This window comes from Protopterus annectens, chromosome 3.part0 (assembly GCF_019279795.1).
Source record: "Protopterus annectens isolate FY-2018-M chromosome 3.part0, PAN1.0, whole genome shotgun sequence".
In the NCBI taxonomy this organism is placed as follows: Eukaryota; Metazoa; Chordata; order Ceratodontiformes; family Protopteridae; genus Protopterus; species Protopterus annectens.
The window spans coordinates 1,135,721,589-1,135,734,746 of NC_056731.1; the positions used below are offsets into that span (position 1 = coordinate 1,135,721,589).

Consider the following 13,158-nt stretch of genomic DNA (forward strand, 5'->3'; position numbering starts at 1 on the left):
TCTTTCTTTCCTATGTCCATATTTCTTTTTTATATTTTTCAAAAATCTCTAGGTTTTGTTGTTTATATTTTCGCACTTCCTCAGATGCTTCTTTTTCCAAACAGATCAAAGTTTCTTGATCTATATACTGCTTTACAAAAATCTGTTGTATTAATGAACGCACATTTTTATTTGAAGCTTCTGACAGTTTTTCTTGCAAAAGTATTTTTCTTTCCTCTAATTTCTCTCAATTATTCTGTATATCTTGTGGCTGGAAATTCTGGGCTTTTTACATAATAGTAACAATACATAATCTTTCTTATCCTCAAAAGTCCATTCTATCATCTTTATGGCTCTTCTTTGGCCAATCAATTCTGCTACTTCCTTCTACAACTGGAGGGGGGGGGGGCATCTTCCCCCTGGGCCAGGCCTGGCCTCATTGTAGGAATGTTTTCGTATTTTGAGGATTCTACACTGTCATTTTTTCCAGTCCTGGCACCAGTGCACCTATCAGGATTGGGCACTTTTTTATCCTAGGTCTTGTGCACCCAGCTATCTTTTTTGTTTTTGACTTACTTCTGTCTATGATATATACAGTATATTTATATAGCATATATCAGTGTCGCCTTGGTGAGATTTTGTGAAAAACAGTGTCCACCTCGCGAAGGTACTCACCAAGACTTGATGAATTCAATTTCAGCACTCCTACTCTCCTTTACTTGCTGACTTTTCATCTCTCCATTAGGACCCTGGTTCAGTGTGGGTGATGTTATTTACAACAAGTTCTGTGTACTGTTGCATATTACATAAGTTTTGGACACAGCTGCAAAATGCTTTGTGGTTGTCCTTTGCCTTTCTTTCTTCAAATTTAACCTTTGAAGTATTAATTAGCCCTCTTAGCTGCCTGCTTGGAATGGTCAGGGGGGATTTAGTATGTTGGGCTTTGGTCTTCCTATGCCTGATCAAGATTTTTTTCTTTTACTTTACAGATGACTGATACTGTGATTCCACCAAGGTGGCTTGTCTTTTGAGTTTGTCTTACTTTTAATACAAGTGGGCACAGCTCGCTGTATACATCTATCAATACGGCTGTACAGGTATTTTGTAAAGGTTTAAGGGAAGGCAGGAACTAAGTAATTTATGTAGTGTTGGAGTGTATGACAGTTATACAGAAAAAAATGTATGCAGTGTATAATGCATGAAAAGTTTTATTGTTTTTTTTTATGTTAATTTACGTGTGTCTGTCTTAAGTGATGGTTCAACAAAGATATTTTAAAATACCTGGTCATATGTATCTGATAATAAAGAGTATGAAAAGCCAGAGTAGAGGAGATGTAAACTTAGAAAGGGCATTGATAGAAGGCAGGAGCTTCGCAGGATTATAAGATTCTAGGGAAATGACAGTAGGGTCCGAAGAGGGGTTCTTATACAAACATTTATGGGAGCTTGGTACTTTATAAAAATATGTTAAGCTTCTTGGTTGCTACAGGTTAGGTAAGGGTTGACGGAGGTCATGACAAAGATATCTTAAAAGCCTCAGATATTGGAAGAACAACAGATGGTTTTGGGACCCCCATGTATATAAGGCCATGACACCTTTGCTGCATGTTTGACACCCGTTTCCCTTGACACTGAAAATGTTGCATCATCTTCAGCATTGTATCTCCACAGCAGAGTCTGGAGACATAAGTCTACTAAACTCACACCACACAGAAAAGTGAATTTGGGAAGAGTATGTTAAGGAATCCCCCCTTAACAAGAATTGTCCTCCTCTGAAGAATCTATCTGTCTCTTCAGAGGGGAGGAAGTGGTAGGAGGGGGATTTGAGACAGACTTAAGCCTTCAACACTCCCTGTAAAAATTCATACCAGTTTTTCTGAGGATGTACCCTATAACCTTGCCACACTTTGCTCATATTTTGGACACATGGTGCAAGAAGAAGACACCTAGGCTTTGGTATCCTACAGGGATATATGGCTATCTCAGGTGAGATATCCCACTTGGTAGTAATATCATAACAGTTATCATAGGAAGGCCATATGTAAATTTTCCTTCCCAAATCTGCTGAGAATTTTACATTCCCTCTCACTGGAAAGTGCATTTTTTTGTTGGAGCCACAGTTATCACCTTGCTGGAATCCACAAATACTACAGAGCTTTTGTAAAGGCATTTGAAGGAATTATCAAGTATGTAAAAATGGTTTGGTCTGCTGGCAGAAAGAGGTTGGGAATCTGAGACCAAGGATGTGCTTGCAAATGGTATTCTACAAGCCTTCAATAATTTAAAGAATGGCCAAGGGATTTGTCCCAAACAAGCTGAACAGCTTGCTGTAAATTATCTGGGCCTGAGATGGCCCATTAGCCTCCGATTTGAAATGATGCCTCATTCTATGAAGGATATCCCTAAAATGTGACATCCTCTGGTCAAGAAGCAGGGCAGAGGGTGTCTTCAGCATTGGACTCGTATACAGAGGGGAAGGACAGTTGGTCATCATAAGTCAGTTCATCCTCTTCGAGTCAAAGGAGTCAAGAGTCTGCAGGGGAAAGTTTCCCTTAACCTGTTTTGAGAACACCGACGGTTGTTCAGAGGGAAGAGGAAGAAGGAAGGATGTAGGGTCTTCAAGAAAGCCACAAAATCCTGGGCTGGTCAAATAAGATCTGATGAAGCATGGGATGGGAGAATGGATGAAGGCCCACTGGGTATCAAACTGGCAGATATCCAATTTGTCTACACGGTTTGGTCCTGGCCTCAAAATTAAAGAAAATGTTAGAGATCTCTAGATGTGGTCAGGCATCTGATATCCCAATCCTAGAAGCACTGATGTACTCCCAAAGAGTGAAGGGAAAATGCCCTCAACTTGGATACAATAACATAGGTACTGGAACCAAAAGCCCAGAGAGTGGCATCCAGAATAACCAAATGCTGGCACTATTCAGCTCAGGGAGGAAGGTGTCATCTAAGTACAAGGTAATTTTCAGAGGGCAACGCCAAAGGTCAAAGCAGATGAGAGGGTCAGAAGTTGGAAAAGTGCATTCCCAGACATTATTGTCCATAAGCCTGGAGGGGCCGTCAGACTCCAAATGAAAGTAATCAGCCTCGTGGCACTCCTTTTTTAGAGAGTCTCTATTTTTCAATGGAGCTTCAGCAGCAGATTTGGTCAACTCCACTGCTGTCTCAGACAACGGGAGTATCTGCCTCTGATGGTTTTCTGGTTCAACCCTGCAGATTGGGGAAAATTTGCAACTCTGTCGTCAGGCCTCAGGGGAAATAAAAAAGGATATGTGTTGAAAAATTTGCAACTTTCTGCTTAGACCCTAGGTAAAAAATAAGACAATTGTGGAGGTCTGTGGGGGATCTGTTTCAAACACATAATGCAATTATTTACTTACTCAGTATCTGAGAAGTAGCCCTGATGCTTGAAAGCTACTGCTACCAAGCATGCAAACTACATACAGAAAAACAAATTAAATATTTTTCCCAGTGAGGAAAGCACCTGCCAACTATGGAAGCCAGTCCTAACAGACTGACTGACAATGCTTTCAAAACAATGCATTTGATCTTGAACAGACTGCAGGAATGAAGAAGTGAAAATGGAATGGACACGTGTCTCTTGTGTACCATTACTATTGGTGCGAAGGGTATCTGTCTGGCCTAAAGGGAGAAGGGTGCTATTCTCCGGAAGATGGTCTGTCCATTAGGCCTCCTGATGCAAAAGTCCCATAAGTTGCTACAGTGGAATATGCAATGAACATTGCGTTTCATCAAAGTTTAACTGATTATGTACTTTATCAAAGGTAAATTTGAGCTGAAAAACTTTTAACATTTACTGTTGGGGACTTATAATAATTTTCTTCACAAAACATATCCACATACCTTTGTCTCTACTAATGTTGCATCTGTTTTGTACTGGGAAAGATCTGCACCTGGATCTATGCTCCACATGTCTTGCAAAAGATGGTTTCCTAGAATAACAAATCACTTATTTCACATTCATTTTTCAATTTTACACTCACAAAACATCTAAACAGCAACATGGTGTGGACTCTCCAAAAATATTCAAAAATGCAATGCCAGCTTACAGTAATGTGGCTCCTTAAAGGAAAACTCCACTCTAGAACTAAAAAAAAAATCTGTTTTTTTTTTCAGTCTTTGTTTACTTACTTATTTTAACAGCTCAAAATCGCTCTACCTGCTTTATTTGTAATTGTAGCCTGTTTTCCACAACATGGCAACCAATGGGTCTTGATGTATCAGTGTGATCTTGTTCTCCCCTCAACCATTTCTCTTTCCTATAATGCTTTGTATGACTCATGCCAGACACGAGGAAGTAACTTTGAATTCCCATGCAAACAACATATAATGGGATTTGTGAGGGTCACTGTTATTTTCTTTGGGTCTATATTAGATAGTAGAAGTTCCGTAACTCTGAACACCTAATGGTTGAACCATTATGTTTGGAGTTACAGAACTTCGAGTATTTAAAAAAAAAATAACTACACAATGGACAAAACAATAACTTGTTGTAAGCAGGAGGGCAAGCTCCCCTGCACCCCTCCCCGCTAATTAAATATACCAACTCCGAGATCGCACCACATTGAAGTGAATGGAAGCCTCTGCTTACGGAGATTTTCATTTAAATGCACAAACATTTACAAATTCGAACGTATGGTCTTGACCATATGTGGTTCGAACTTGTACAAGTTCAACTGTGACAGGAACCCATTTTCTTTACCTTCTGTAAAAGGACTGCTTCTTTTCTCTCTCTAATTACCCTCATTTATGTTTGGTTCTGACATTGTTTCCATTATACTTAGAAGTTATCCAGCTACAGCCAGAAAAGTAACTTTATTGCAGGCCTTTGTTCAGTGTTTTCTTTTGTAGTTCAAAAGGAATTGAGAGTCCCCTCCCTCCACACTACTGCAGAGGTGTTAAAACTGTCACTGCACTGAGAGACCCTTGCAGAATCAGTTCCTCTTAGACTACAAAACCTGCAATTTAATTACTTTTCTGGCTGTAGTTGGATAACTTCTAAGTACAGTGTAAGACAAGGTCTGCGCCAAACAGAAATGAGGGTGATTACAGACAGAAAAGCAGCAGTCGTTTTACAGACGGTAAAGAAAATAACAGTGACTCACACAAATCCCATTATATACCAATGGCATGGGAATTCAAAGTTACTTTCTTATGTCTAGCATGAGTCATCCAAAGCATTATGGGAAACAGAAAGGGTTGAGGGAGAACAAGATCACATTGATACATCAAGCCCCATGTTATGGAAAACAGGATAAAATTACAAATAAAGCACTTAGAATGATTTTGAGGTGTTAAAATAGGTCAGGAAACAAAGGCAGAGTGAAAAAAACATTTATTTTTTAGTTCTAGGCTAGAGTTTTCCTTTAAGGCCAACTTTTATGAATGCAATAGCTGCAATCAAACCACAGCCCCAAAGGGCTTGTATCCATTATCTCGGGACTTTTCTACAGCTTATGATTAATGATTAAAGACTAAATAAAAAAACAGGGATGAAACTCTACTGTTATAGTCCTGAAAGATGACATTACTACTGCGTGGGCTCAGAAACTGTGGTTTGCAGCCATGAACAACATCAGAGACATGATACTACAGCCTCTGAACACTTTCTTTAGTGGGCATCTCCGATACTTCAAAATGTAAACTGCAAACATCAGACCTCTGGACTATTTGCTGGCATTTGTTTCACCTTCTTTGGGAGTTGGGGATTGGCATAATGGTTAGGGTGGTTGCATCAGACGCACAGGGTACAGGGTTGGATTCTCACTTTTAAAGGAAATTGTCTAGGCTTAATATGGCCCACAAGGACAGCTAGCCTAGTCCAGATGAATGAACCCATGAGGACTGCAAACAGGCAGTAGAAAGGGAAAGAATTTAAAAATAAATGGTGTTCATATACGCATGCAGTCATATACGCATGCATACTAAAGAAGGAAGATGAGAAAAGCATTCCAGTACTTTTCGCTTGTGAAGAAAATGAACACAACATTGACATTGTTAAGTGAGTGAGAAACAAACTGCACCCCTTTCTCCTTCTCCACCAATATAATTAATGCAATAATGTTCTATTAGTTGCAAAACTTCTTTCATCTTTACTCTATGCATGAAACCTGTAGAGGCTCTACTGGGAAAAATGGAGTTCATAAAGATAACTTTAAACACAATGAAATTCCTATGAAAATTGGGTAGTTTCATGAAGCATACATTTCAATGTAATAAAACCATGCTGCTTATCACCAGAACAGCCTCTAAGTTCTACAACATGGAAGCAACCTTTTCAGTAAAGAAAAGCCTCTTCAGGTGCTGTTAAAAATCCATAAGGCATCACTGATACAGGGTGCTAGCAGGCATACTATTGTACTCATTGGACTACTTCCTTTTTGAACACCATTCAGAAACATTATGTTTGGAACTGCAAGCTTGAGATCCGTACAGTATGACTTACTGAGGCCAAACTATGTCTAGATCTGTATGAACTATTACTATTACCTACAACCCAGATTTAAGTAAAATGTACTGAAGTTGGACTACTTAAGCAAATATAAAATTTGTTTGAGGGGGTGCACTTTTTGGGAAAATGTATACATTTTTAAAACTAAAGTTGGGGAGGGCAACAAAGCAGAGGTTGTGGGTATAAAACAGAATTTTCTGGCTGTACTCCTGACCATACCATGAGCTAACTTTAGCAGTAAATGTCATTTAATTTTCCCTTGACCTGTACTGCCTTTGTCTCTTTCTTTTCTTCCTGTATGATGAAAGGGAAGCAGACTGCTGTTCTGTGAAGAATGCCAGGTCCTGCTTCTGAGACGGTGCATGTATTTGTCTCCCAAATTCATCTATCTGGAGCTAACCTTTTAAGTAAAATAGTACCATACAATCAATGCAGAGTCTAGACAGACTTGAGACAATGCCAGTACTCCTTACTGCAGTCCTAGAAATACTCAAAAGCTCACAGTCAGCAAGCTCTCTTAGATAGCTAAGGTGAAAACAGAGTCAATTTATTTATTTTATTTTATTTATTTATTAACCCTACCAGAACTCACTGTAATTCAGACTCTGCAGCAGCCACACTTCCCTTTCTCTACACCCACTTATCTAGCTTTTTCTGCCCTTCCCAAGGCCACGATAAAACCACAGTTCATAGGCTTCCCAGCCTCTGGCTCTCTAAGGAACCTTGCTGTACTTACAAAGGTTGGCCACTAGAGGGCGGACTGTATCCATCTATTATCCCCTGCCTTACTATCAGCTCCTAATGGACCGTCCACATCATTGTACTCTTAGGTTCATAGGTTCATACTAGGCTATCTGCCCGAGGGCATTTATAAGCCTAGCCCACAGTTTTGTGGCTTAAGCCACCCCTTTTGTATGGGGAACTATACCCATTATTTTGCTGTGCCTCTGTCTAGCAGTGACACTGAGGTAATCCCTGGAGTATATCTGCGATCTCCCATCCATTGGTCAAGATTTCTCTTGAACAAGGCCAGCGAGGTGCTCTGCCTCACATATACCGGGATTTTGTTCCACAGCATAGGGAGTCTTTGGGTGATGAATCTATCCCTCCAGCACGTCCTATTAATAGCCGTGTCGAGGTTTAAGTCTCCCGCCCTTGTGGCTCTGACGGATCTAGATTTTTTGAGGTGAAGCATATTCATCAACTCTGGGTTTGACATGGCCTTGTATGTCAGGCAAAGGTCACCTCTGAGCAAGCGGTAAGCGACTGAATAGAGCTGGAGTTCTTTCAGTTGGGCAGCATAGGACAGATTTTTGAGACCCTTTATCCTTTTGGTGAGGAACTTTTGTGGCCTCTCTAGCTGCTGCAAGTCTCGGGTCAGATACATTCCGAATTGGGCATTGTACTCAATCATTGGTCTGATGAGTGATGAGTATAGGGAGACTATGACCTCCCTTGATCTAGATGTGAATCCCTTCATGATGAGGTGGGCAATGTAGAAGGTCTTCCTAACTACTTTAGCTACATGGGTGTCGAATGACAGGCTACTGTCAACCTGGGTCCCCAGGTCCCTGATAACTTCTTCTGTGCTCAGAGGATTACCACCTATATGGTAGCTAGGGGTAACCTTGTTTTTCCCGAAGGGTATGACTATGCATTTTTTGGCATTTAACTTTAGGCCATGGCTCTGGCACCAGTCATCCGTTTCTGTGAGACCCTTCTGAAGGATATCTGTGTCAGATGTGTTTTCGACTACGGCGCCCAGTTTGCAGTCATCTGCAAACTTTGTCAGCCATAACCCTCCTGTGTTTGCTTGTACTTCGGAAAAGTAGATGCCAAACAAGAGTGGGCCCAGGACTGAGCCCTGTGGGACACCACTTGTGCCAGGCTTTGAGTCTGACATGGCGCCAGCAACTCTGACCCTGTGGGTTCTGTCACTCAGCCAGTTTGCAACCCATCTTGTGATGTATGGGTTAACATTTAAGCTGATGAGTTTTTCAATGATAGCCGAGTGGGGTATTGTATCGAAGGCCTTCGCCAGATCGAGGTAGGTTGTATGGACTGCCTTTCCCTCATCAATGGCTTTGGTGACTGTTTCGAAAAAGTCAACCAAGTTTAAAAGGCATGATCTGCCTTTGACAAAGCCAAACTGGGTTGGATCCAAAGTCTGCAAATTCCCTATGTCTTTATTTATGAGGTCCATTATGATCCTCTCCATAGCTTTGCAGATAAGGCTTGTCAAGCTAATGGGCCGGTAATTTCCAGGGTCTGTGGAGGCACCGCCTTTGTGAAGTGGGACCACAGTCGCAGTGCGCCACTCCCTGGGTACGTATCCAGAGGTGAGACTATGATTAAACAGCTGGCTAGCTGTGGGTTTAATTCCTCGTTGAGTTCGTGGAGCACACAGCCTGGGACACCATCAGGTCCCATGGATGCTGTGTTTTTTGCTTTGGAGAGAGCAGTTCTCACTTGGGCGTTTGAGATGTTTGGGGGGCTGCAACCATTTGGTATAGATATCTCTCCTTTTGGGGGGGAGAAGTTTGCACTGAACCTGTCAGCCAGTATGTTGGCAATGTCTGTAGGATCAGTAATCTTCACATCATTTTGAACTAGTTCTGAGCATATCTGGGAGTTTCCTCCCAGGTTTCTAACATAGCTAAAGAAGGCCTTATGATTGTCCTTTGAGTCTTTAGCTATTTTTCTCTCAAAATTTGCTTTGGATGATTTTATGAGAGCTCTTAGTTTTTTACTTATAGTGATCAAGGGTGTCTTACCTTTTAAGGATTTTGCTCTATCTTGTAGTAGCTTCCTCCTTTTGTTGTAGAGTTTGTTTATAGCTGGGGTCCACCAGACTGGATGCTTGCCCTTGGTACAAAGAGTCTTTGTTTTGCTTGGGATTGCCTTATCCATGCAGTGCTGCAGGTGCTGGTAGAAGGCATTTGTAAGTGATTCAGCGGTTTGAGTACTGTTTTCCGCCGGCTCGGGGGCCTTAAAGGAGACCACACTAGTCTTTAGAAGTGTGAAGTCGGCTTTCGAGAAGTTTTTTACTGTGGTCTTTTTTATTTCAGGTGGGTTGGGATGAGGACCTCCAGCAAGATTAGTTTGTGATCTGATCTCACCAGTGAGGGGTATACTTCCGGTGTTGAACATTGTGCTCCCATGTTCGTGATGATGAGATCAAGTATGTTTTCTCCTCTTGTGGGGATGGTGACTAGTTGTTCCATGGCATTTGAGTTTATGAATTCCAGGAACTTTTGGGCTAGGGTGTTTGGGCTTGAGTAGTGTTCCCAGTCTATATTAGGGTAATTGAAGTCACCTAGTATGATGGTGTTTGGAGATACATTTATCCCTCCAGTGTTTTCAGGAAAGCCATGTGAGGTTCCTGAGTTTGTGAGGGTGGCCTGTAACATGCTACAATTTGCAGAGCAGTCTTGCCTATGGTTAATTGCACCTGGATGGTCTCCGATGCATCGTGTGTTGCCACCAGTCTTGAGGTGTGGGTGTCCTTGATGAATATGGATACCCCCCCTCGTTTCTTGGTATTGTTCGGATTTTGGGGCCGGAACGCATGGTATGAGGTAAAACCTGTTAGTGCTGGGGTGCTCTCAGGAGCCTTGAACCAGGTTTCTGTCACAGCACAGACATTGATGTTCTCCATACTGAGAAGGGCCTCGAGTGCGTGCATTTTGAGATTTAGACTTCTGGCATTGAGCAGCATTACCCTTAGTTTTTCTCCTTTTTTGTGTTCTAGGGTGGTAGGTTTAGAATTTGAGCCTTGCCTAAAAAGGCACTATGGGGTGGCAAGAGCCTTTGCCAATATCCGAATCCCAGGGTGACAGGTGCAAGCCGTCCTCATGAAGCAGCGTGGCTTGTCCAGCATGTCATCTCAGGCAGACAGACATTGGATCCCCTTTGAATGACACCAGAGTTTAAGCCAATTGTTAAAGCTGATCATCTTATCTCTGTATTGTGGCATCATTCTTGGTGAAGGTAGGATACTGCTCAAGGTCAGGGTCATACCTGCCTGGGCTACATAATCAGAGAGCTCCTCAATGTCTCTTTTCATGTAGTCCAAGGAGGTACGTCTCAGGTCGTTTGCACCAGCGTGGACAATGACTGAGCCGTATTTGTACCTGCTGTTGAGAGACCTGAGTGCTTGCGTTATGTGGCGGATTCTAGCGCCCGACAGGCAGCTTACTGTAACTCTCTCCTTACTCAGTCTGGTGAGCGGGACGTCAGTGTGTCTGACTATGGAGTCACCAATGACTAGTGTGTCTGGCATTGTGTTTGGCCTTAAGGGCTGTGACTGTTTGACACTCTGACTGTGAGGTCTATGTGTTGCAGGTGTTGTGTTCTGAGGTGGTGGTTGTTTGGGTGTCTGCTTTGGTGGCCTCTGCTGTTTTGGTAGATTTCTGATCAGAGCCTCCGAGTATGTCTTTGTGTGTTTATGTGTATGATTTGAGGTTGTGATGGTACTATGTGAGACTGGGTCTATAGTGTGTGTGGTAACCTTCTCCTCCTGTCTGGTCTTGCCAGTCCTAAGTTGAGAGAGCTCAGCCTCCAGTTTGGCCGTATAGTTGCATCTCTCGCATGTATTTGTGTTTTGTGGGAGGAGGAGAGGGTTGTCTGTGTACATGAGGCAATTGTAACATTGCCTCAATATTCCCAGGTTCACCAGCTGAGCAGGAGAGGATACTAGCAACTGATCCCTCGACATGCTAGAAGGAATAGACAAAAAAACTTTAAAAAGAGATTCCGGGGGATGTGGGTGTCCGAGAAATGGGGTTTTGCCTTTTTGGGGTACTATCTATAACAAAAGTGCTGTATCTTGGTGATAAGTACTGTAGGAGCAAGTGCTAGGTTTGACAGATACAGAATAGGCTACTCGGAGTTAGGTAGAGATGATCTTTTTAGTTACAGGATATGCTGATTAGATCAGTAGTATAGTTCGAGGAAGGTAGTTTTAAGGGAAAATTTGAAGAGTGGACTTTAGGTAGCCCTAATAGCTTAAATCTGCTTAACCGGCACTGCCCTAGTGTGCAACGGTAGCAGCTCCGCGCTAAATCGCGCTAAACCGCGCAAATGCGCGTTTAGTGTTTTTTATATCAGGGGGCTGAAAGAAGCTAGGAACTGGCCCAAAACGACCAATAAACTACAAGTTGCTGGCTGAAACCTCACAAAACTGGACCAACAGGCAGCTCAATGCTTCCCACTCCCACTGGTAAGCAAGGGAACTTCCTCTCTTCCAAATTAGGTAAAGGATCAGTAACAGGAACTGCAAACAAAGCCCAGGGATCAGCAAGCTCTGAAACTGGACTATTCTAGCTCAGTAAGGCGGGAAAACAAGAGATATTTTTTTGGTTTTTTTTTTTTTTTTTCCAGAAAACAAGCAGAAACAGATACAGTAAACACTTATAAATGCTATAAATCGGCTATCACAGCCTACACAAACAATTTGCAACAGTTACAGATTTTAAAAGTAACAAACTGAGAAACAAGTGCAATAACAGAATAAATGCAGAATAAACAATAACAATGTATCAGCAAGCAGGCGAAATACAGTTGCTAGATAAACAGAAGTGGAAAGCCACAAAAAATATACTTAAATCAGGTAAAGTCGCTTTTTTAGCTCTCTGAAGCTTGGATTACTCTGCTGGCCACCATGAGGATCTGTGCTGAGTAGGTACAAGCTAAAAAACGCGCGTTTAGCGTTTTTTATATCAGGGGGCTGAAAGAAGCTAGGAACTGGCCCAAAACGACCAATAAACTACAAGTTGCTGGCTGAAACCTCACAAAACTGGACCAACAGGCAGCTCAATGCTTCCCACTCCCACTGGTAAGCAAGGGAACTTCCTCTCTTCCAAATTAGGTAAAGGATCAGTAACAGGAACTGCAAACAAAGCCCAGGGATCAGCAAGCTCTGAAACTGGACTATTCTAGCTCAGTAAGGCGGGAAAACAAGAGATATATATATATTTTTTTTCAGAAAACAAGCAGAAACAGATACAGTAAACACTTATAAATGCTATAAATCGGCTATCACAGCCTACACAAACAATTTGCAACAGTTACAGATTTTAAAAGTAACAAACTGAGAAACAAGTGCAATAACAGAATAAATGCAGAATAAACAATAACAATGTATCAGCAAGCAGGCGAAATACAGTTGCTAGATAAATAGAAGTGGAAAGCCACAAAAATATACTTAAATCAGGTAAAGTCGCTTTTTTAGCTCTCTGAAGCTTGGATTACTCTGCTGGCCACCACGAGGATCTGTGCTGAGTAGGTACAAGCTAAAAACGCGCGTTTAGCATTTTTATATCAGGGGGCTGAAAGAAGCTAGGAACTGGCCCAAAACGACCAATAAACTACAAGTTGCTGGCTGAAACCTCACAAAACTGGACCAACAGGCAGCTCAATGCTTCCCACTCCCAATGGTAAGCAAAGGAACTTCCTCTCTTCCAAATTAGGTAAAGGATCAGTAACAGGAACTGCAAACAAAGCCCAGGGATCAGCAAGCTCTGAAACTGGACTATTCTAGCTCAGTAAGGCGGGAAAACAAGAGATATTTTTTTTTTTTTTTTTTTTTTTTTTAGAAAACAAGCTTTTACCTACTACCCTTTTCCCCCACAACCATATCTGCTTCCCTACCAATGTCCTTTATGAATGGGGCAGTGTCAGTTCTTCCACAATGAATG

General features: G+C 41.9%; 1 protein-coding gene across 3 annotated transcripts in view; it reads right to left on the bottom strand.

The window, feature by feature from the left end:
* RBBP8 (RB binding protein 8, endonuclease) overlaps positions 1 to 13,158 on the bottom strand; it is a 2,682,217-nt gene that overhangs the window by 597,905 nt on the left and 2,071,154 nt on the right. For all 3 annotated transcript variants that reach the window (XM_044065365.1, XM_044065366.1, XM_044065368.1), the window contains one exon: positions 3,853 to 3,941. In XM_044065365.1, the coding sequence (XP_043921300.1) occupies positions 3,853 to 3,941 (89 nt within the window). The remainder of the gene's footprint in view (positions 1 to 3,852; positions 3,942 to 13,158) is intronic.